Source organism: Microcaecilia unicolor, chromosome 6 (assembly GCF_901765095.1).
Source record: "Microcaecilia unicolor chromosome 6, aMicUni1.1, whole genome shotgun sequence".
NCBI classification, from domain to species: Eukaryota; Metazoa; Chordata; class Amphibia; order Gymnophiona; family Siphonopidae; genus Microcaecilia; species Microcaecilia unicolor.
Genome location: NC_044036.1, coordinates 321,507,123 through 321,532,543, shown reverse-complemented (window position 1 = coordinate 321,532,543; position 25,421 = coordinate 321,507,123). Strand labels below are relative to the sequence as shown.

General features: G+C 45.6%; 1 protein-coding gene across 1 annotated transcript in view; it reads left to right on the top strand.

Annotated features, from left to right (window-relative positions):
• The window catches only part of SPAG9 (sperm associated antigen 9), a 228,701-nt gene that overhangs the window by 156,293 nt on the left and 46,987 nt on the right, over window positions 1-25,421 (top strand). The window contains 4 exon segments of the mRNA XM_030208362.1: window positions 110-277; window positions 1,578-1,749; window positions 5,860-6,087; window positions 22,047-22,242. Coding sequence (XP_030064222.1) covers window positions 110-277; window positions 1,578-1,749; window positions 5,860-6,087; window positions 22,047-22,242 — 764 coding nt within the window.

Below are 25,421 nucleotides of genomic sequence, written 5' to 3'. Positions count from 1 at the left end.
TATCTTGTCTCTGTCTCAACGTGAATTATCTGAGGCATGTAAATGGTAATTTTACCTACATAAGAGTGTTCTTTCCTGCAAGAATCATCAATGTGTACTTTTCTGTCAGCTTTGGTGTGCTGTGGGAGTCAACCTGTCTGGAGGGAAGACGAGAGACGGTGGCTCTGTTGTTGGAGCAAGCGTTTTCTACAGTGATACATCAGGTTCTGAAGCTGAAGGGAACGTGCATCCGAGAGGATCTCAGAGCAGTTTAGACAAGCTAGAGCAGGAGATCAAGGTAAATGCAGATATCCGAGGTAACTTACAAAATATTTTATTAGGGCTAATATTTAGACCAGTGGTTCCTAAACTGGGTTCTGTGAACTCTCTTCAGGGGTTCTGTGTCAGTCAGGGCAGGAATGATCCCCAGATGCTCCTGCCCATGCCATCTCCGCTGAAAAATGGCTGCTGGGACCTCCTGTGACAATCTGGCAAGACTGCCGCTAGAGGTCCCTGCAGCCATTTTGAGATTAGAACCGACGTGGGTAAGAGCACTACAGATCACTCCTGCCCATGCTGGCTTCGCTCTCAAAATAGCTGCTGGGACTTCCACTGGCAGTCTCAGCAGCCATTTTGTCAGCGGAACCAGCATAGGCAGGAGCAACTGGGGATCGCTTCTACCTCCTCCTATTAGGATGAGTATTGTCTCTTCTCTCATGGGTTCCATTACTATTTGTTTAAGGAGAGTTCTTTCAGGGACTTCAGGTTAACTCTACTTCTGATTCCAGAGATGGAATACTCCAGTCCACATCCTGCAGTTTAAAAGATCTCACCACCATGGTCTTCCTTTCTCTTTATTTCCGCAGTCTTTACCGGGTCTTCAGCTTGTAGTCCATACTGGTGTAGATGAAAGTGCCATTTCCAATTTCCAAGGAGACCCACAGCACCACCTCTTTTTTTTTTTTTCTCATGCCCTACACATTTCAGTTATGTGTATTATTGCAGCCCATGGTTTCCTGCAGCATATTTTTCAAGATTCTGTGGCAAGAGTTTGTAAATTCAGCAGCAGATTTTCACAGTTTTGATGCAATTATGTGAGGCATTTTCCTAAATTTGCACTTTTTAAAAAATATTTTCTGGGAATTTTTGTGTGCTCACTTTTAGTCATATTTTTTGGATGGAAAGAGATCTTCATGATCAGTTCTAGGAAGGAAGGGAATAGAGAATTGGGGGAGAAAGTCTCAACAAAAGGAGCATGAATCTTAGAGGTGGAAAATGGAGACATCTTGGGCAAGAGGAGTAGAGGAAAGAGCAGAGGACAGGGAAGTGTCAGGGAGCAGAGGGGGAAAATAAGGTATCCAAGATCAGGAGAGAAAGGGATAATCTACTCATTTGTGTTCTGGATACCAACCCTTCCATTAACTCCATGTCCCATTCAGTCTTTTCACTCGCACTTTCCCTACACCCCTCTTGATCTGATCTCTCGCTCTCTCTCCCCTAACTGATCCCTTCATTCATTCTCCCCCTTTTTTGCCATTGTTAGTATAGTATTGTGTTGTTATCATCTGCAGCTGACATGACCTTTCTTTGGGTTTCAGGAGCAGCAGAAGGAGCTGAAGCATCAGGAAGAATTGTCCAGTTTTGTTTGGATCTGTACTAGTACTCATTCAACAACGAAAGTCGTCATTATTGATGCAAACCAGCCTGGAAACATCTTGGACAGTTTCATTGTTTGCAACTCACATGTACTTTGTATTGCTAGTGTACCAGGTGAGGTATTTTTAAGATGATTTCAGCCGTCTTAGGGTTTTACAGAGTGTTTCACTTGGTGCATAAAGGTCCTGATTTTTATCAGTGTCATCATAGCCAATCACTCCTCACAGCTTTGTATGTCATGAACACTTTTTCACAATCATTTTAAAAGACCTTACTACCGTTGTCTATCTTTAAAAAAAAAAAAAAAAAACTTTGTGCAGCTCATAGCTTTATTGCAAGAAAATACATTATTCCATTCAGTCCATATGCAAAACGTAAGAAAAGAAATGCATAAAAAAAGGAATGTTGGACCAGCAAAGTGTGGTGACATATAAACATAAATAACGGTATCACAAATCAATATATCCTCTGGGACTTGGGATGGAGCTTCCGCATTAAGGGCTGCCTGAGTGCAAAGTTTCTGGGCACACTCATATTTCAGCAGTTCTGTTACATGTGCCTTTTGACACGTGGGCTGCTATTACTGAATACTGTGAAGTACCAGTTTAGCTGTTCTTCGTAGCAGATGTTGATGTGAATTGAGCAAAAGCGAATCCTCAGACCCTTGTGAAACCATGCTACCAAAGCCATGATGACCAGCCATCTGCATCAATCTTGAAGCAACTCCAAGAAATTAAAGATGTTATCAAGCCACAGTTCTACAGCACAGGAGATTATGTCAGGACTCTGATGCATAATGAAATCCCTACTTCCTCAGTGAGACTCTGAGATTGAATCCTGGGCAGGTAACCTACTACTACTCTAGAGGATAGAAAAGAAACTTAAGCAGTCTGTGCTATAAGATCAGAGCTGGAAGACCTGAGCAAATCTGGCCTTTGTGAAGGCATTGAAGGGGAACAATCAGTTAATGCTATTGAAAAGTGGCTCCCAAATTTTTTGCAGCTCACCTTCTCCTTGACAGCAGGAGACTGTGCATCCAAATGCCAGGTGACTCCTTCTGTGGCAGTTTTTGTCTTTATTGAACAATAACAACAAACAGTACTCCTGTTCTATACTATATAAATTACAAAATCTTTATTAGTGAAAACAAGTCAGTGCATTAAAAGAATTACCAAATAGTATCCCTGCAACTCACTCACACTGCCATCCACACCAAACTTATACCCTTGATCACATATGTAAATCCCACAAAGAACATTAAACATAAACCCTGAATTGCAGTTTCTTCAGTCTCTGTGTATCATCAGAGCACAGTCTCAATAAAGATCAGTCAATGGGCCCTAAAAAAACAAGGGCACACTAAACCCATCTTGGCTTTATGTTGCAGTGGAGTTTTTTTTTTCTTGCTTCACTTGAGAACTTGTTGGATACAAAGATCAGCAATGTTCAACATTTGCTACAATTATTAAGAACTGGGTTTAGTGTGCCCTTGTTTTTTTAATTTATATAGAACAGGAGTACTGTTTGTTGTTGATGTTTTAGGTACCTCCTATTATGTATATATATATCCCCTATTAGGATTAAGATTTTATTGAACAATAAACAAAGCTCCAATATGCTGCAGTACAATGTAAGCAACAAATAGTACAATCCAATAACAGTATGTTAAGCACTCAGTTGTTTTGGATGGTGATGTGATCCAAACGCTGGTATGGATGTAGGGGTGTGCAGCCTGTAGATGGGAGTATTTGCTAGTAGTGAGCTGAGGAACACAGGTTTCTAGATTTTTCTTGTTCCCTAACTTTTTTTTTTTTCCTTTCAACCCATGACTGGGAGCTCCTCAAATGCCTCTTGTAATATGAAAAGGTTAAATCATATTAAGCGTATTAAAATGTTGAAGACATATAAACAAACCTACAGTGGTACTTTTGCAAGAAATGCATTTATCAAGGGTGGAATCCCTGAAATTAGAGGGAATGAGTTAAGCAATGTTTGTTCCCACCTGTGCATAAGAAAAATGGGATAGCCATTCTCTCAAAAGCTGAAGCTTTTCAGATTTTCTTTGTTCTGACACTGAGGGGCGATGGATAATGCATCTCCTTCACCTGTGCCAAACAGCTCTGACCTTAGAGGATCATGTCAAGGCCCATGGCTCCATCAGTAACCCACTTCAGAATAGCCTCTATGGAAGTGATTTGTAAAGCTGTGATTTGAATGTCCAAACATTCTTGCCTCATTGTTTAGAAAGGGATTCCCATTGAGACAGTAGGTTAGGTCAGCCTCTCTTTTTGGAGTCTTTTGAGATTTAGATAGGCCTTAATTTGTAAAAGGAAGTGGAACTGTGGAACAGGGGAGAGGGCAAGCTGGTTGGGACAAGAGCAGCTGGAGAAGAGGGGCTTTCAACACCCTCGTCTGACATTGATCTTAATGTCTCTCTTAACTCAGTTTCTACATGGTTGAAAGGCAATTTATTTTTTAATATCACCAAATGTGACGCAATACATTTTCCAATCCCTACTCAGCCATCAATATATATAAAAGGCGAGTGTCGTACTCACTCGCAAATGCGCAGTAGAGACCTTCTCTGCCCCGCCCTGCGTCAATAAGTGATGACGGGAGGCGGAACAGAGAGGGTCTGTACTGCGCATTTCTGAGGGAGGGACACCGCCGTCTAACGCTCCTCCCACCCGAGTCGCCGCCGCCACCCACCTTCTACCCGGTCGGGCCCTCGCTCCACTATTGAAACAGCGAGGGTCCGGGAACACAGCACTGAGCTCTGCTGAGCTGCCGACATCGCCCTTCCTTCTTCTTCTCTGCCTCTGTCCCGACTCCCGCCCTCGACGACGTTACGTCACACGAGGGCGGGACAGGCAGAGAAGAAGAAGGAAGGCCGACGTCGGCAGCTCAACAGAGCTCAGTGCTGCGTTCCTGGACCCTCGCTGTTTCAATAGCGGAGTGAGGGCCCGGCCGGGTGGAAGGTGGGTGGTGACGGCTCGGGGGGGGGGGGGGGAGGGCAGCGGCGAACTCGGCTGCGGGGGCGGGCCTTTCAACCCCCTTCCTATAATAGCCCGTTCCTCAGCGACCCTCCAGACCGGTCAAGACGCGTGGGTTATGTCCTCCTACCAGCGTCTTGACCGGTCTGGAGGGTCTAGAGGAAAGAAAATTAGCAGGTAAGATCTAATTTCACCTTTTTACGGGCTCAAAGGCTAGTTCCTTCATAACCTATCATCAGCAACCAATCTCTATCATACATTGATTCGGTAAAAATCCTATGTGTTATATTTTATTCTAAACTCAGTTTCAAAAAAAACAGATCGATTGCTGTTGTACTAGCCTCTTTCTTTTCTTTACACAGAATCCATTCTGCAAGATCTCTTCTGCCTCGTTTACTTTGGCCACTTATTCTAGTCCTAGTAATATCACATCTGGACTATTACAATGCTCTGTTTAGTGGTCTCCCACTCCAGTTGTTTAAGAGACTTCAACTAATACAGTCCACAGCTGTCAAGCTTCTGCATAACGCGCAACACTTCAACCACATATCCTCTCTTTTAATTGCCGAGCATTAGGTTCCAATTTCAAGATGGATCAAGTTCAAAACTTAATCTTGATTCACAAGGTCTTTCTTTTGCAGCTCCAGCTTACATCTCTTACCATCTTGTACCATTACCATATACTTATATCACATTGTCTCTGCTCCAGTCAGCAAGCTCTCCTATCACTCCCACTGCCTTCTCAGCTCTGACTAGATCTAACTCAGGAAACAGATTCTCCTATATAGGGCCTTATCTTTGGAACTCCATGCCACAACAGCTTAGGCTGAAACCCTCAATTCCACAAGTTCAAGAAACTAGTCAAGACCTGGTTATTTCAAAACACCTACACCATCCCTACTGCTTGATGTCTGTCTTCTGCACTTCACCTCCCCCATACTCCCCCCACCTTTCTCTCCTGAATTAAATTACCAGTGTAAACTGCTTAGCTGTCTTGGTTTGGCATGATTAGGGGTATATAAAACTTTGTTTCTAAATAAGTGTTCTCTTCTGGGAAGAATGATCAGAATATGCAGACATGATCAATCTTCTCTTGCTTTTTGCTGAAAGCACCATGTATGTTTTTAATGGCAATAGGACAACAAAATATATCCATAAGAGAAGGGAGTTACTGATACCATGTAACCTAAAAAGTCAGAATATAAAGCTGTGATTGTTTTTGTTTTTCCAGGGGCCAGGGAGACTGATTATCCTGCTGGAGAGGAGGTCTCCAGAGATGCAGATGCTAGCCAGGCTGATAGGTCCTCTTTGTCCGGAAGCATGACAAGTAACAGCTCTTCAGGAGCTGAGAATCTATTAGGAGGAATCACAGTGGTTGGTTGTACTGCAGAAGGTATTACAGGGTCTACAGTATCACTCGCTGCTACCACTACGTCGTCTGTGGCAGACCAACAGCCAGGTATGCAAATATTCATCCAGTCAGGCTTCCAGATATCATTAAAACATGAACACTGAGGTGGCAAGAACTGATCATTTTATATATTGCTGATTGTATTATACAGTTATTAATTTCAGGTCACTGAGGACGTTGTCTATAGTACAGTCCTTTATATTAATGACACTTGCTCATTGAAAGCAGTATTGCTGATCCTGTCTTGTGCGTTAATATCTGTATGTATAAGCACATTTTACATTGCGCACCCAGCCTCTGATTCAGCTCCCTTGCTTTGCATATTTGTGCTTATTTCAGTGTGTGTCACCTTAAAATGACCTGAAACATAGTGAAGGCAGCTATGAGACACTCTATTCGGTTCATCCTTCTTAAAGTAAATCCTTATTCCTCATCGACCCTCCAGACCGGTCAAGACGCGTGGGTTATGCTCGCCTACCAGCAGAGGGAGACTGAGAACACTAACTTCAACTATGTACATATAACCTGTGCCCATCCCACAAAAGCCAGTATTTTCTCAGTCTCAGCAGAGGGTAGACAGGCAGCCTGTGCAGCTTGTCCGGTCTGGTAGGAGTCAGGGATCAGTTGAGAGTTTTAGCCTGGTCTATTGATCATTCCTGAGGAACTTCCCTGTGCCTGGACTACTCTGTGTGCTGGGGATTGGCGGTGCCGCTGGGGCCTGCCATTGTCCCCCCTGGGGTGTCACACCCGGGTGGCCGGGTCCCTCCCCCGAGCTAGCTCTCCAGTTTGGGCAGCTTTGTGCCTCGGCTGCAGTTTTATATTGCAGCCTTGAGTGCCAGGGATTTAATAGCAGCAGGGCTCAAATGGTGCTGCAATAAAGTTTAAAAAAAAAAAAAAAAGACCCAGACGCTGTGGAGAGCTGTGCAGCTGCACTCCGGAGTGCCGGAGCTGGGCAGCCGTGCAAGTTGAGCTGTGAGTGGCTTCTTTGGGTGAGTTCCCAGTTCCTTTACCTTTGGGAGGTTTTTGGCGCGAAGATGTCCTCGAAGCCGCTTCGCTGTCGTTTTTGCGCTCGTCGGGGGGTCGACGCGATTGGCGGTTTCCTGCCGCTTTTGCGGGGAACCGAAGACTCAGGCCTCCGCTCCGCCGGTGTTAGCGGCGGAACTTCCCGCGCCAGCCTTGCAGGAGGTTGCAGGGGCTTCGGCTAGCGGTTCAGCGGCGGTCCCGGTTTTGGCGGGAACCGCCGCCATTTTGGATTCGGGCCCGAGAATCCCGGATTTAGTCAGCGGCCCTCAGGGCAGCCCGGTGGCTGGTGCTTCGGGAGGGGACGTTTCGGGAAGGATGGGTTTCCCTCCTGAATTTGTTTGGTCCTTATTTCAAGCCTGGCAGGCGGGACCATCGCGCACGGAGCCCCTTAGTCCGGGGGCGGGCTTGAGCGCTAAGAGGCCACGTGTTGAGTGGGCTGAAGACCTGGACTGTTTTTCTCCTCCAGAGTCAGAGGGCGACTTTAGTCCCCTGGAGGAGGAGGAGGGGTCCTTGTCCGGACCAGAGAGAGAGACAGTGCCCGGGGAGGATCCGTCGGTGGTCCGCATTTTTCACAGGGAGGAATTGGCGGATCTTATTGAGCAGGTGTCTACTATGCTCAAGTTTGACCCGGCAGTAGATCCGGCTCCCTCTGAAAAGCAGGACCCGTTGGTTAAGGGGATCCGCAGGGTATCTCGGACCTTTCCTATGAATGCGGATCTTAGAGAGATGGTAACGCAGGAATGGCTCTCGCCGGAGGCACCTTGTAAGGTGGCACGGGCCATGGCTAAGCTCTATCCCCTTCCGCAGGAAGATAGAGACTCTTTAAAGCCTCCAACTGTGGATGCCGTAGTGACGGCGGTGACCAAGGCTACTGCAATTCCTGTAGATGGAGGGGCTGCCTTGCGGGACCCTCAGGACAGGAAATTGGAGACATTTCTGAAGCGCAGTTTTGATTTATCGGCGCTGGCTTTGCAGGCTTCAGTTTGTGGAGGTCTGGTGGCTCGAGCATGTTTCCGCTGGGCTGAGCGGCTGCTAGATGCTCCGCAGGTTGATAGAGCTGCCTTAGTGCAGGATTTGGCAAAGTTGGAGATGGGCTCGTCATTCTTGGCAGATGCGCTATATGATTTGTTGCGTGCATCGGCGAAGAACATGACCCTTGCAGTGGCGGCTCGAAGGGCCCTGTGGTTGCGGGGCTGGCTGGCAGATGCCGCGTCCAAGGCAAAGTTGTGTTCGCTTCCCTTTAAGGGCGCTTTGCTTTTTGGAGACGAATTGGATAAGTTGGTTAGGGGTCTTGGTGACACTAAGATCCCGCGGCTTCCAGAGCTTCGGCCTAAGGCGTCTAGGGGCGCGGCGGTGCGAGGCCGTTTTCAGGAAGCTAGACGGTATCGGCCGGGTAGGCCCTCGGGGGGGTTCCGGGGTCGTTATTTTCAGAGAACCCAGCCCTTTCGTGGGGGCCGCCGGGGGGGGCGAGCTGCCTTTTCTGGAGCGGCCAGTACGTCCCGTGGGTCGCAATGATGGTTTGGGGGTCCAGCCTCTGGTTCGTGTAGGGGCTCGCTTACGCTTGTTTTACCAGAGGTGGGCCCAAATCACGTCGGACCAGTGGGTGCTGCAGATAGTGCGAGACGGGTACGCGCTGGAGTTCGACGGTCCTCTGTCCGATTTCTTTCTCGTCTCTCCCTGTCATTCAAGGCGCAAGGCAAGGGCAGTGCGAGACACTCTGTCACGTCTGGTAGATTTAGGTGCTGTGGTGCCGGTTCCGCCAGAAGAACGAGGTACCGGTTGTTACTCCATTTACTTCGTGGTGCCAAAGAAAGAGGATTCTTTTCGGCCCATTTTAGACCTCAAGAGGGTCAATGCGGCTCTAAAGATTCCTTCCTTTCGGATGGAAACGTTGCGCTCGGTCATTGTAGCGGTTCAGGAAGGGGAATTTCTGACTTCATTGGATTTGACAGAAGCTTATTTACACATCCCCATTCTAGAGGCGCACCAGCGCTTTCTTCGTTTTGTGGTGTTAGGGAGTCACTTTCAGTTTTGTGCGCTCCCGTTCGGCCTGGCTACAGCTCCTCGCACTTTCTCCAAGGTGATGGTGGTCGTGGCAGCGGCTTTACGGTTGCAGGGCATTTTGGTGCATCCGTATCTCGACGACTGGTTAATTCGAGCCAAAACGCAGGCGGAGAGCGAGGAGGCTACCGCCCGGGTGGTGACCTTTTTGCAGTCGCTGGGTTGGGTTGTCAATCTGGCCAAGAGTCACCTAGTTCCGTCACAGTCGCTGGAATATCTGGGAGTTCGGTTCGACACGGAGCGAGGCCGGGTGTTTTTGACGGCTCCTCGCATTTCCAAACTGCAGATTCAGATACATCAGCTCCGAGCTCAGAGGGCGCCTGCGGCGCGGGAATATCTTCAGGTGTTAGGTCTGATGGCTGCGTCTATAGAGGTAGTCCCTTGGGCCAGGGCCCACATGAGACAGTTGCAGAGTTCGTTGTTGACTCGTTGGTCCCCTCAATCCCAGGAGTTGGAGGAGCGGTTAGCGCTGCCGGAGAGGGTTCGACGCAGCCTCCGCTGGTGGCTTCACACTCCGAATCTAGCGAAGGGTATGCCGCTAGAGGTGCCGAATTGGGTGGTACTGACCACGGATGCGAGTCTGTTAGGCTGGGGGGCGCATTGTCTAGGGCAGGTGGCCCAAGGGCGATGGACGTCGGTAGAGGTGGCGTGGTCCATCAACCGCCTGGAGACTCGAGCAATTCGGTTGGCTCTTCGGTCTTTCCAGAGTCTGCTAGAGGGCAAGGCGGTCAGAGTTCTTTCCGACAATGCCACGGCCGTCGCTTATGTGAATCGGCAGGGGGGGACGAAGAGCCCGGGATTAGCTGTAGAGGCGGCGGAGTTGTTGGGGTGGGCAGAGGCCCATCTTCAGGCTCTTTCGGCAGGCCACGTAGCAGGAGTGGACAATGTGGACGCGGATTATCTGAGCAGGCACATGTTGGATCCCGGAGAGTGGGCCCTCCATCCCTCAGTGTTCGAACGGATAGTGTTGCAGTGGGGTCGGCCGGTGTTGGATCTCATGGCATCGGCCGACAATGCGCAGGTCCCGCGGTACTTCAGTCGTCGAAGAGATGCTCGAGCCGAGGGTCTCGACGCGTTGGTTCTGCCGTGGCCGACTCAGCAGTTGCTCTATGTGTTTCCGCCGTGGCCGCTGGTGGGCCGCGTGGTACAGCGGATCGGTCGTCATCCCGGCTTAGTGATTCTGATAGCGCCCAATTGGCCTCGTCGGCCATGGTACGGAGATCTGATGCGGTTGTTAGTGCAGGGTCCTTTTCCCCTGGGGTCTCAGGTGAGACTGGTGCAGGGACCGATCGAGATGGCCGACCCCTCTCCATTCTTGCTTACGGCTTGGCTCTTGAAAGGCACAGATTGAGAAAGAAGGGTTTCTCGGCCAGAGTCATTGATACAATGTTGCGATCGCGTAAGAAGTCCACGTCGTTGGCTTATGTGCGGGTGTGGCGCATCTTTGAGAGTTGGTGTCTTGAACGGAATGTTGTCCCTTTGCGGGCTTCGGTGATGGAGATTTTGGAGTTTTTGCAGGATGGTTTGGACAGGGGGCTCTCCCTTTCTTCCCTGAAGGTGCAGGTTGCGGCTTTGTCTTGTTTCAGAGGTAAGGTTGGAGGAGTCTCCTTAGCAGCTTCTCCGGATGTAGGGCGGTTCCTGAGGGCAGTGAAGTTGATTCGGCCGCCCCGTCGTCCAATGGTTCCGCCTTGGGATTTGAATTTGGTCTTGGAGACTCTGGTGGGTCCTCCGTTTGAACCATTGGCGTCCATCACATGTAAGGATCTTACCTTGAAAACAGTTTTTCTGGTGGCCATTGCTTCCGCTCGGAGAGTATCAGAGTTGCAAGCCTTGTCTTGTAGGGAGCCTTTTCTGTCCTTTGCGAAAGAGAAAGTGACTTTGAGGACGGTTCCTTCCTTTGTTCCTAAGGTGGTTTCAGCGTTCCATGTGAATCAAGTGATTTCGTTACCGGTGTTGGGGGATCGTTCGGGGGATGCCTCTCAGCGTCGGTTGGCTAAGTTGGATGTTCGGCGCGCCTTGCGGTCCTATTTGAGCAGAACGCGAGATTTCCGGGATTCGGATAGGTTGTTCGTTTTGTTTGGAGGTCCTAAGAGAGGAGCTGCGGCCTCCAAGGGGACTCTGGCTAGGTGGTTGAAGGAGGCTATTGCCTCAGCGTATTTGTTGAGGCGGCGTTCGGTGCCCCCGTTGCTTAAGGCGCATTCAACTCGGGGGGTTGCCGCTTCCTGGGCGGAGAGTAGTTTTGTTCCTCCGCAGGATATTTGTAAAGCAGCGGCATGGTCGTCCATTCATTCCTTTGTTAAGCATTATAGGATTGATGTTCAGGCAAAAGAGGATGCAGGTTTTGGAGCGGCTGTGCTGTCTTCTGCGTTTCGAGGGTCCCACCCTTAAGTTTCTACTGCTTTGGTACTTCCCACGCGTCTTGACCGGTCTGGAGGGTCGATGAGGAAGGTGAAATTAGGCCTTACCTGCTAATTTTCTTTCCTCGAGACCCTCCAGACCGGTCAAGAGCCCGCCCTATGGATTTCAGAGATATTGTTCGTATCAGAAGTATTTGAGCCGTGTTCTGCTATGACTATTCCTTTTATCTTTCATTGGGTCGGAGAGTTTTTCTTCGTCCATAATACTTGACAGAGCGGGGCGCTTGACGTTCCGTCTGTCTGAGCACACTGTTGGTGTTGTCTATTGGTTTTCCAGGTACAGGGGTTTTTCTACATTCAAGAGTTCAGGTTGCAGGGGGTTTTCTCTGCTTTGCTAAGTGTATACTGGCTTTTGTGGGATGGGCACAGGTTATATGTACATAGTTGAAGTTAGTGTTCTCAGTCTCCCTCTGCTGGTAGGCGAGCATAACCCACGCGTCTTGACCGGTCTGGAGGGTCTCGAGGAAAGAAAATTAGCAGGTAAGGCCTAATTTCACCTTCCTTAGCATCCCTCCAAACCAGCCTAGACAGATGGGTTATGCACTCCTATCAGCAGGTGGGTGAAGACTGAGAACTACAGAATTCTGGTAGAGCCTATAAGTTAGCTGTGTATTCCCTCCCAGAGTCAGTATTTCTCAGTAGCTTGTGCAGTCTTGACTAGTCTTGTAGGCCTGGTGATTCTTAATCCTAGCATATAATTTTTATTAATTTTATAAATTTAACACAGACATAAACTGTTAGTGAAATACAGCCTCAGGTATAACAACAAAGTTATTACAGAAGTATTATCTTTTCATAACATAATTTAAACATTGGCTTCATTAGACCTCGATTGTTAGGAGAGAAGGGGGGCAGGAATTAAGTGAAGATTACTTTAATGCAATCAAAAATAAAGAAACTATGGCTTCGTTTTCTCATCTTTTATGTCTCTAATGTTGTCTAGCTTCTAGGAAGGTCTTAAGCTGATCAGGTATATAGTAAACATATTTTATCTGATTTAACCTTATGTCACATTTACACGGATATGCAAGAAGGAAAGAACCTCCTAATTCCAGAATTTTAGACCTCATAGAAACTTTTTCCTCTTTTCTTGAGTAACCTTAGTCACATCAGGGCATAGCCAAATTTTTTTGCCCCCAAACATGCGGGTAGCTGATCTAAAATAAAGTCTCATTATTGATTTTAAATCTTGTTGGAAAACAAAGGAAACTATCAGCGTCCCCCTTTCTGACACATCTTCAAGTGATTGTTCCAATATGGCTGTAACATTTTGCAAATCAATGGATTTTTCTCCCTCTGTTTTTTTCATAGTAGTTGGAACATAGTAGATTTTATTCAATGGGGGAATAACTTCATGAGGAAAGTTCAGATTTTCTTTCAAAAATCTAGTAAACATGTCCTGTGGAGAAACTCCTAACAGTCTGGGAAAATTAAGTACCCGAAGATTGTCTCCTATTGAAATTCTCTATTTGTTCAATTTTCCTTCTTATTTCTGAATTGTCTTTTATTACAGCCAGCTTAAATTCATCTGTTTGTTTAGTCTCTCTCTCTGCAAGGCCTCTATTTCCAAAGAAACATCTTGTTTAATGATTCTTAGTCCTAAGGGAAAAAAGTTACTGGAGTCAGCTGTGTTTAATTAATTTTGGCTCCTAATTTCTCTGCCTCTCTCCTAGGGCTCCTTGGCTGCTGGTTGGGGTATGGCCCATGGGGGTGGGGGGTCACATTGTGCTAAAGTGTGTCAAACCCAGGTGGCAGGGTCCCCTCCTTCCCTCCCTCCCTCCCTCCCTCCATCTCTTGGTTCCTTTTTGTTTCTGAAGGTCCTTTTTGTGCTTCAGCCCCTGTTGCTGTCTAGGGACCTTGAGTTCTTGGGAGGCGAGCCTCATTTTTGCGCTGTTTGGCTTGTTTTTTTTTTTTTTTGTCTGAACCACTTTATCAAGTTGGGGAATCCTTTGTGCTTTTTCTCCTAACCCAGTTTATACCTGGGTTTCAGTTGAGTTTGGGAGTACCTTGTTTTGCTCCATCTCCTGTTAAAAATATAATTAAAGAAGTGGAGCAGAGGTACATATCAGAGATTTCTGAGTTCCCTATCTGCACCCTGTTTATATATATAGGGCACTCCCTTCTTGCCTCTAAAGGGAGCTGAACAGAAGAGACTAGAAAAATGCAAGCCTTTCTGGCAAAGGGAAAACACTTGAGTTCAGTTTGTCTCTTTTATAATACTGCTAAAATTTATTAGAGTAAGTAAATGGTTACAATAAAAATTCTTTTATCCCAGTATTACAGAAAATTGAATTCTTATTTATATCAGTCCAAATTTCAGTATAAGGAACACAAAATCAATCTCTCGTTCTCTCTCTGTTTCCCCTTCGGAAGCTGTCAGACTCCGACCTGATACAAAAGGGTACCCAGTCTGAAGACTGAAGCTTCATTTGTCCAATCACTTAATGCCTTTTATTTTCTCTCTTACTTGGTATTCTTCAACTCTGACCTCTAAGGTCACCTTCACATAATTCTGCTTCTTTGGTATTTTTCTCAAATGTTCTTCATTTGCCCTTTGTAATGATTACCTATCACTCTTTGGTCCTTCACTGAAAAATGTCCCTGTCTTATGTTAAAAGCCTGTTTGACACAGTGCGAAACTATAGAAGTAAGCGTCTTACCAGCCCATTCTGCTAATAATGATAACAAATGTTGCCATAATATCATAGCTTTTAATGGTTCACCACTAGCAGAAATAAATCCTCTTTTATTCCATTTCCTTATGTGATCATGCAAAGAAGTAACCACTTGTCTGTCACACAAGTTACTGGCTCTGTAGGTAACGTCTGCTGTAGTACTACAATGATACCTGCTAATTCCACCTGCTGAACAGTGTAGAAATGTGGGAGGCTAAAAGTCTGACAGCTCAAAATCTTATCATCAGGAGTATAACCCCCCCCCCCCCCCCCCCGGACCATTGAAGCCTAGAAGACAACGTGGTGAGTTTGTGCTATGTTATGTTCTGGCATTTTGGGGGGGTTTTCTTCAGTACCCTGCAACTGTGTGTGTGTGCACCTCTGCCCTCTTTCAAGCATGAGAACACTTTGTTTTCCATTTTTCTTGTGACAGACTTTGGGGTAGTTCAAAACCTCCCAAAGCTCCCTCTCCTTTGGCTGTGTTAAGGTGTATTTTATCACTTTCTTAAACTTTGCAGAAGTGAGCAGTAGCTTATCACTGCTTTATTCAGCTTTGCAGTGTTTGGCTATGAGTGAGTACGTGGAGTTCTAGAATTTCCAGATTTCCATAGTAAGTCACTCAGTTTAAAGTGCTCCTCACATGAAGCTGGAACTTTGGCATGGAAGGGGGAGATGGAGCCTTTCAGAACAGTTTTTTAGGTATGTGGTCAGACTTTTAGGTTGCTCTCTGCTTTAGGAATGAGAGTACCTTTATAACTTGACAGTCTCAAGTTTAACACTGGCTTGTGTATAATTGTGATTAACCCCTAAGGATTTAGTCTTAGAGACACTTCAGCTTCTGTGCATGCCTTCTCAGGTGAAATTCAGTGTGGGTTTAATCCTTTGGATTTTCAGAGGTGCCTTTGTTTCCAATGCACACCTCATCACCGAACATTTTATTTTGCTTTCTTTCTCCTGACGGTTGCTTGATGTTGTGAGGTCCTCCAGGATCTGTCTCAGATGAAATTTGGCCTTCTGTTCCCAGGTACTTGGCCCCTCTGTATTATCGCTCAAGCTGTATTCTGGCATCTTCGAGAGATGAGTCCAGTTTGCCTTTGTGAGCATTCTTACAGGGACTTGGAGAATTCTCTGGATAAGATCTTTCAGATACGAGTCCTTTTCTTTTTTTCTTCTCTTCCTATAATACAGGTTCATGCTTGATGTACCTTGCCTCCTCATGGTAGTACCAGTTGGTATGCAGCTCACTGCACTGGCCATTAGGAGGAGTAGCCTCATAGTGCAGTGAGCTGAAATAGTGGGCAACTGAATTTGATTCTCACTGCAGCTCCTTGTGACTCTCGGCAAGTCATTTAACCCTCCATTGCCCAGTGTACAAAAAAAACAAAGCCCACACACCTTAGATTGTGAGCCCACTATATAATGTGGGCGGACTGCGTATGTCTAGTAGCACTATAGAAATAAGTAGTAGTAGTCCTGCATTCACATAGTTCAGTTGTCGCTTATTCTCCTGAGCTGCATTCATTCTCCTGCTCCACTGTTATTTTCTTTTTATTTCTCATGACTTTCATGGGCTCAAGTGTTTTGCCTCGTGGTTTTAGCTAGTTTGCCAACTACTCTGGCTTAGCTTATTTGGGCCTATTAGCCGAGCTTAACTTCATAGGTTCCTCTGAGTGTCTTCTCATCATTGTTTCAGCTTTAATTCATCAAAGTTTACCAACTCGAGCTCAGCTGAGTTTGGCACCCCACAGCTGAGCTTATCTTGAGTTCACCAGCCTAGCCTAACATGCTTGATCAACTTTAGCCTCACATGCTAGGTCCACTTTATTGGCATATGTTAAAAAGGGTTTATGTTAGTGGGTTTTGTGGAACTCTGTCTCAGAACTTCAGGTGAGCCCAGCCTTTTGGCTTCTCTGTATAATGCAGTTGGCGGAGTGCTAGGGTAATACATCGCCTTGAGTGAATTCCTTCAAGAGGCAGTACCTTATTCCTAATAAATACAGCTTGCCGGGAAAGCTATACCACATGGCTGGATCTGACTCCTGTTCCAGGGAACTGACTTATACCAACATATCTTGCTTTTCCAGAAGCCAAGTGCATTTGGGTCTCTAGCTAGGTTATCTTTATTGCAGCTTAGTAACATAGCTGAACCTAACCTCCTAGTCTGTTCTGTTTCTGTACACATAGCTCACCTGATCATAATTTCACAACCTTACTGGGCTTTAACCTTTTGGTCCCATTCAGTGGTGTAGCTACATGGGCCAAGGGGGCCTCCCCCCCCCCCCCCCAATTTCCTATGGACCCCTGGTTTTGCTGGTGGGGGTCCCCAACCCCCGCCAGCTGAAGCGTTGTCCAGTGCTGGTCTCTGGTGCTGCTGCCGCATTGCCTGCCCTGCTCTGTCTTCTCCTCACATCCGGCAAGAGCAGGGCAGGCAACACAGCAGCGTCGGAGACCGGCATTGGACAACGCTTCAGCTGGCGGGGGTTGGGGACTCCCGCCAGCCAAGGTATTTGTTGTGGCAGTGGGTTGGAAGAGGGGGGGGCGGCAGACAAATATGTGCCCCCCCCCAACACCTCGGGCTCTGGCCCCCTCCCAGCGCGAGGTCTGGCTATGCTCCTGGTCCCATTTGAACCTTTCTTTTACGATTAAGCTGAGCTTCTGTTGGTGTTCTTGTACTCTCTGGACCTTTGTCCTCTCTTCTCGACTCCCGTGTCAAATGGCTTAGCCTAATGGTTTCAGCTATGTATCTACTAGTACCAGCTGGATTTTTATTCTTTTCTGTTCGGCTACCTTTAGTCCTGCTATGAGCCAGAAATATTTTTTCTTTTTTGGAATGCAGCTCTGATTTCTTCTTAGGTGTTTATAGATTACATTACAGTCGCTTTTGATAGACAGTAGCCTTTTTGTTCTATTTTTTTCTTTTCCATTCTTCTCTACCTAGGTTGATTCTTTGAGTCAACTTTTGCCCTCAAGGCTTTAGCAAAATCATTCCTTCATAGACTCAGTGGCATTTCTCCTTAAGGAAGATGCAGTACCTTTTCATAATACAGCTTGCCTCTACATCTCACATTTAGGTGAGCACTGCAGTTTCATCATACAGCTCTCTTCAGCATGTTTTCCAATTCCTTTCTGGAAGTTTTGATCGTGACTAGGCCCTAGCTGCTATTGGTAAAACTGTACTTCAATACGCTCCAGTAGCTGCTGATGTTGTGCTTCAGCCATACAGTTTCATTGCAATTTTATTCTGCCAACAAAGTATGCAACATTTTCCTTATATGGTTTATGCTGTCTGCAGACCGTTTTGTACCTTGGTCTTTTGGGTGCTAGCTCTGAAGGGACTGCAGACTGTCTTGTGCCTCAGTCATGTTCCCTTGAGGTAGGGAGGTGGCCTAGAGAAGCCAGTTTAGTACATTGGTCAGGATAGTTGGTTTGTTATGTTAGCTGGTGGTGTTTCAGGCTAACATAGTGCATTGGATTAAGGAGGCCATTGCTTCTTGGTAGCAGGGTGGTCCTAGATGCCCTTAAAACGCATTCTACCAGAGGAAAGGTGGTTTTGTGGGCAGACAGCGCCTTTGGTACCACCACAGAAGATTTGTAGAGTGGCAAGCTGGTGCTATTTGCATTCCATTGCTAGGCACTACCACATGGATGTTCTTGATAGGCTGCAGCTTTCAGTGCTCTGAGGTTCGCATAACCCATCTGTCTAGGCCCGTCTGGAGGAACTAAAGGAAAGCAAATTAGACGGTAAGGTCTAATTTCTCTTTTCAGTCATTAAAGAAATCAAGAAGAGGGACAAAAATTATTAGCAGAAATTTATATGTAATTAAAAAAAAAATCCATCTGGACATAATTGAAGCAAGTCAGTAGATCAGTGCCTTTCACTTCAGGCCTTTTCAGGAACACCCTAATCAGTCCCCTGTCAAACAATAACTCAAATTATTATATTGGAAATACTTCAACACAAAAGTATTGTCTAACAATAGAGAAATACCTGAAAGTAATAATGATCTTTGCAAGACATTTGTAAACCTGTTAATTATTTTAAAAAGAGCAACTTCTATCTTGTGTAACAGACAAAACCTTTGTGTGACCTTGGTTCATATTTATATGTGTGCTCAGATATCAAACATATAAATGGCAAGAGGCGTACTCACTTGCAAATGCGCAGTAGAGACCCTCTCTGTCCCGCCCCCGCGTCAATACGTGATGACAGGGGCGTGACCGGGAACCTGCCTGCGAGTGAGGGAACCGCCGTCGCCACCGCTCCCCCCCCCCCCCCCAGGGTTGCCGCTACTGCTCCTCCCACCCACCCGGAGTCGCCGCCACCCACCCTCCACCCGGCCCGGGTACCTGGCTTCACTATTCAAATTGCCGGAACGCAGCACACAGCTCATCTGAGCTGCCGTTGGCCTTCCTTACCTGTCTGTGTCCCGCCCTAGCCGACGTTACGTCACACGAGGGCAGAACACACGCAGAGAAGAAGGAAGGCCGACGGCAGCTCAGATGAGCTGTGTGCTGCGTTCCGGCGGTTTGAATAGTGAAGCCAGGTACCCGGCCCGGGTGGAGGGGTGGCGGCGACCTATCTGGGGGGGGGAGGGGGGGTTCAACCCCCCCTTCCTTTACTAGCCCGTTTTTACGGGCTCAACAGCTAGTTTTATATAAAACTTGAAGGAGATCTTGTCTTAATTGCAGCACCTACAGGGTAAGGAAGAGGCATAGTGGGTCAGTCTGGAAAGAGGGAACGGCAAATGTATTTATCTTTTTGTGATACATAGGCCTCCTTTATAGACAGAGGACGTGGACAGATTTAATTGAAGACGTTCAAAATATAGCTGTAAAAGGGGAAGTACTATTGATAGGTGATTTTAATATGCCAGATGTTTGTTGAGGTATCCCTATTGCGGGGTCTCTTATAAGTAGGGAAATCCTGGATTCTCTACAGGGGGAACTATTCCAGCAGTTGGTAATGGAACACATGTGGGATGGGACCATACTGGACTTAGTGCTCACTAATGTGGAGAGTATTTCTGAGGTTACAGTAGGTGATCATCTGCCAACCAGTGACCACCAGGTGGTGTGGTTTAATATTAAGATAGACGTGAAGAGAAGTCATTCAAAAGTGATGGTTCTAGTCTTCAAAAAACTTAACCTTATTCAGATGGGGGGTTACCTCAAGGAATTGCTGTACATCTGGAAGAAGTTGGAAGCAGTGGACAAAACTGAAAGGACCTATTGTAAGGGCAACAACCCTTTTTATAAGGAAAGTAAATAAAAATAAGAGGAAAACGGGGGCCGCTTTGGTTCTCAAAAGTAGTAGCTGAAAAGGTAAGGAAAAAGGTTAGAGATTGCAAAGAAGCTGGTAGTGTGGTAGTCAGGAAAGCAAAGATGAAAATGGAAGAAAAAATAGCCAATACGGTAAAATGGGGGGGAACAAGACTGTTTGTTTTTTTTTTAAGATATGTTAGTGATAGGAGGACGTGCAAAACTGGCATTGTGAGACTCAATGGTGAAGAGGAGCAATATGTAGAAGCTGATAAAGAAAAGGTGGAATTAATTAGGAGGAGGAGTGGCCTAGTGGTTAGAGTTGTGGACTTTGGTCCTGGGGAACTGGGTTCGATTCCCACTGCAGGCACAGGCAGCTCCCTGTGACTCTGGGCAAGTCACTTAACCCTCCATTGCCCCAGGTACAAATAAGTACCTATATATAATATGTAAGCCACATTGAGCCTGCCATGAGTGGGAAAGCGCGGGATACAAATGTAATTAAAATAAATTAAAAAATATGTTTGTTCTGTGTATACAACTGAAGGGCTGGCAGCAGGACCACAGAAGATAAATAGGAATGGAAGGGTGGTCCCTGAACGATTTTGATTTTCAGAGGACTGTGTTTGTGAGGAGCAGGTTAAACTAAAGGTGGACAAACAATGGGAACGGATAGCATACATCCAAGGGTAATGAAGGAACTTAGGGAAGCGCTAGTGGCTCCACTGGCTGATCATTTCAGTGCTTCTGTAGAGTCTGGAGTGGTTCTGGAGGACTGGAGAAGAGCAGATGTGGTCCAACTCAACAAAAACAGAAGAAAGGAAGAGGTTGGGAACTACAGGCCAGTAAGTCTTGACTTCTGTGGAAAGTAAATTAATGGAAACACTTTTAAAACCGAGAATAGTAAAGTGTTTGGAATCCAATGGATTACAGGACCCGAGACAACATGATTTCACTAGAGGCAGGTCTTATCGGACAAATCTTGATTAATTTCTTTGAATGGGTGACCAGAGTTGGATCGAGGGAGAGCACTAGATGTGGTGCATTTAGATTTTAGCAAAGCCTTTGACATGGTTCCACATAGACAACTAATAAATAAACTGAGTTGGCTCGGTAAGGGCTCTAAAGTGACTGACTGAGTTAGGAACTGGTTGAGTGGAAGGTGACAGAGGGTAGCGGTAAATGGAGCTCATTCTGAGGAAAAGGATATTACCAGTGGTGGTGCCGCAAGGTTCGGTTCCTGGGCTGTTTTTTTAACATTTTAGTAAGTATTGCTGAAAGGCTGTCTGGTAAGGTTTGCCTCTTTACAGATACCAAAATCTGCAATAGAGTAGACACCCCTGGTGGTGTAGATAAGATGAGGAAGGACTTAGCAAAGTTAGAGGAACGGTTTGGAATTTGGCAGCTTAGGTTTAATGCTAAAAAAAAAAAAAAAATGCAGGGTGATGCATTTGGGCTGTACAAGCCCGAGGGAACGGTAAAGTTTAGGAGGTGAAAGACTTTTGTGCACGAAAGAGGAGTGGGACTTGAATGTGATCATATGTGATGATCTTAAGGTGGCCTAACAGGTAGACAAGGTGGCGGCAAATGCTAGAAAGATGTTTAGGGAGAGGAATGGCCTGTAGGAAAAAGGAAGTGATGATGCCCTTATATAAGACTCTGAGACCTCATTTAGAATATTGTGTAGAGTTCTGGAGACCACACCTTCAAAAAGATATAAACAGGATGGAGTTCATCCAGAAGGCGGCCACTAAAATGGTCAGTAGTCTTAGTCCTAAAGCGTATGAGGACAGACTTAAAGATCTCAATATGTATTCTTTGGAAGAAAGGCATAAGGGGGAGGGGGGGGGGAGGTATGATAGGGGATATTTAAATACCTATGTAGCATAGATGCACAGGAGGTGAGTCTCAATTGAAAGGAAGCTCTGGATCGATGGGGCATATGATGAAGATGACAGCAACATGAGGAAATATATCTTCATGGAAAGGGTGATGAATTTGTGGAAGTGGTGGAGACAAATACAGTGTCTGATTCAAGAGAGCTTGGGATAAGTACATAGGATCTTTAAGAGAGTGATAGGGAGAATAGATGGCATAAATGGGCAGACTGGATAGGCCATATGGTCTTTATCTGCCAACGTTTTTCTATGTTTCTCTGCAATTAGATACTGCAGACCGGGTTAGACAATTGATTAGAGCTCCTTTTGGCCCAAAAGTGTTGTTCTGCTCCTTTGGACTTCCAATTAAATAGAAACCAGCTTCTGTTGAGTTCTGGCACTGTGACCTGGGGATATTACCCTATAGTCATCCTCCTTGATAAACTTATTGTGTTATTGCAGTGACAGTCCTCCAGAGCCAAATTAACTTGACAGTAAGTATGGCTATTAGGGGCTGCCTCTTCTTGTTCCCCCCCCCACCCAAGAGCTGTAAACCCTGATTGGCAGCATCCTTAGCCCCAGCTGTCCCAGGGAGCAGAAGGTCAACCCAAGAATTGAACAAGGTCTTCTGCATAGCACTTGGTCTTGCACCCCCCAGGTTGGCTGTAAACAGGGAACTCCTTTCTCATTTACAGAAATTGAGGATCTAAGCAGTGCGGTGGATGACAATGTTCCAACGGCAGAAGAAGCCACAGAAGCAACTGAAGTCAGTCCAGGCTCAGGAGATGATACTGCTGATATCAGTCAGACAGGTGTCTATACAGAACACGTCTTCACTGATCCTCTAGGAGTCCAGAGTACATCAGAGGACTTATCCACATGTCAGTCCAGGTACAGTACTTGGAAGCAGGTGATCTATAATAATGATACAATCAACACTGAAAGTTTACATGCAAACATGACAGTCCTTTCATTTGGTATTAATAGAAAAATGTTGCTTGCTTTTAAGTTTACACATGGTGTGCGGCATGCATATGGAATGTAGACTGGTATTTTTTAACACCAAAGGAGACATATTTTAGATTAAAGTAGATATAAGAAAATAAGGAAAATGTAACTTCCATTACATAGTTTCTCACTATTCCAGAACCTGTGGAATAGTTGTGTCCATCAACCACCAGGTGGAGATAGAGAACTGAAAACTACTACTAATCATTTATATAGCGCTACTAGACATATGCAGCGCTTGTACACATTATATGCAGGTACTTTCTCTGTCCCTAGAGGGCTCACAATCTTTTTTTTTGTACCTGTGCAATGGAGGATTAAGTGATTTGCCCAAGGTCACAAAGAGCTCCAGTGGAAATTGAACCCAGGTTGCCAGGATCAAAGCCTGCTATACTAACCATTAGGCCACTCCTCTGAACTGAGACATCTCGTCATCCAGTACAACTCCTCAGTAGTTTCTTTCTCCAGCAGGTGGGTGGACATACTTTTCAGTCTCTGGCTCTGAGTGGTCAGCTGGTCCCCAGTTAAGCTTTGCGGGTTGCTTGAGTCTGCAGAGTCATATCTGGAGTTCTTCAGATCCCTGTCTCTGGTGCCCTGTGAATTTAATTCTTCCATCCTTTCACCTCTCTCCTGTTTCTTATGCAGGTCTCCTTTTCTAGCACAACAACCTTAAAAAATATATATATATTTCTCCGAGAACAAGCAGGCTGCTTGTTCTCACACTTCGGTCGACGTCCACGTTGGCCCAGGATCAGAAGTTTTGCTAGCAAAAATCTTCGAGTCTTCTGGTGCGCGAGCGGCGTGCACTGCGCATTCACGGACTGGTTTCCCGCCCGTCGCGTGAATAAAGACCTCAGTATTTTTTTTTCTCCGTGTCTGAGGTGACACGTTTTTTTTCCGCTGTGTTCCTCTCGGCCCAGGAAAGAGTCTGTGCGTGATTGCTTCCTTTTTCTTCTTTTTTTTGTTCGTCTTTATACAAAATAATTAAAAAAAAAAGTAGAGTAGTTCCCTTTATTTTCTTAGTTTGTCACTAGGTTTAAGTTTCTTTTCTTTTTGCCGCGACCGTCTTTTGTTTCCCTTTTTGTGCCTTTTTAATTGGCACAATCGCGTCCTTTAATTTCACAGACGCCGTTTTTCTGTCCATGTCATCGAGGACACCCAGCGGCTTTAAGCGTTGTACTCGGTGCATCCGGACCATCTCAGGTACCAACCCCCACGTGAGGTGTCTCCAGTGCCTTGGGCCCGATCATCTACCAGCTGCTTGTAAGCTGTGTCCTTTGATGAAAAAACGGACCCAAGTGTCTCGGGAGGCTCAACGAGAAAAACATTTTGTGGATCGGTCCAGTTCTTCGACGTCGGTTAATTGGAGGGGATCTACATAGTGTTATGGGTGAGGGGGGGAGTTAAATACTATTAAAAATTAGATGATGATCTGTAAAGCTTTGATTTGTTGTACTTAATTTTATATGAAGCTTTGTACTTTTTGACCTGTCATCAATAAAAATGTTGAAACATAAAAAATGACTTTTCTGGTAGATATCACTTCAACTAGAAAAAAATTGAATTGCAGGCCCTTTCATGTCATGATTTTTTTTTTTTTTTTTACTGAAGCTTCAGTTTTACTTAGGATAGTCCTGTCCAGGCTTTTCTTGTTAACTGGATGGTAGACCTACCTGCTTTTTATTGGGAGGATTGGGGGGACAAGTTAAAGGTTTAAGACTTCGAGATGTTAATGTTGATGCAGTACCTAGAAGTCATGAACGAGTTTCACAAGTTGGTCCGTCTCTTTTTTTATTTTTTTATTTTTTTATTATTTGGCAGACCTAAGAAGGTTGAATCTGCTATGAAGGCTACAGCTATATGTTGGTTAAAGAAGGAAATCGATTCAGCCTATCTTTTTAAGGGTCAGGAGTCTCCTTGTGAACCCGGGACTCACTCAGAGATATGGCAGCATCATGGTTAGAAGCTCATGCAGTTTGTTCCCTGGATGTTTGTAAGGCTGGCACTTATTCTTTGCATCTGTTTTCAAAGTTTTTTTATAGGTTAGATCAGTGGTTCCCCAACCTGTTCTTGGAGGCACCCCAGCTAGGTTATGTACAATGAATATTTATGATGCACTGCCTCCACTGCATGCAAATCTCTCTCATGAATATTAATTGTGGATATCTTGAAACCCTGACTGGCTGGGGTGCTTCCAGGACCAGGTTTGGGAACCACTGGGTTAGATGTTCAGGCTAGAGAAGATGCTGTTTTGTTTCAGCTGTTCTGGCATTAGGGGTTTAATAGTTTAAAACAAAAGAAGTCGGAGTGGTTTATATATAAAATTATATTTAAGAAAATATAGAAAAGAACTCCAAATCGTGACAGGATAGAGTCAATCAAACTGCACCTTATTAAGAACAATAATTTAAAAATCTCATTCATCATAGTGTCCCAACAGACTCCCCCATACCATACCTCAGAATCAGCCCCACTGCCCAAAAGCACACTGGAAAAAATACGTTTTTAATTTCACCTTAAGCCTATGAAAAGACTCTTCAACTCATAAATCCAAGGGGAGCCAGTTCCAGTGAACCGGAGCTTGCCAAAACCAAGGCACAGTCTGTGGTGGAAGATAACACAGCACAAGAAGAGTCAGGAAGAGCCAAATAAAAAATATTGCTGACCTTAAGGCCCTATCTGGCAAATAGGGAGAAAGCATTGCCTTCAAATAAGGAGGAACACCTCCAAATAATACCCTATGCACCAATGTAAGGACCTTATACAAAGGGCAATACTCCATAAGCAACTAGTGAAAATGAAGATATAAAGGGGACACATGGTCCTTCAACCCCAATCCCCACCCCCCCAAGTAAACGAATTCCTGCATTTTGTAAGGTTCTCAATCTTTTACTCAGACAACTTGGAATACCCACGTACACCACATTCCCATAATCTGATTTGGAAATCAATAACGAATGCAAAAACAAATGCAAAGTAATCACATCACATTATGGCTTAACCAAATGTAGCATGTGCAGAACCTGAAAACCTGTCTGCACAATCAAGACTTACTCATCAAA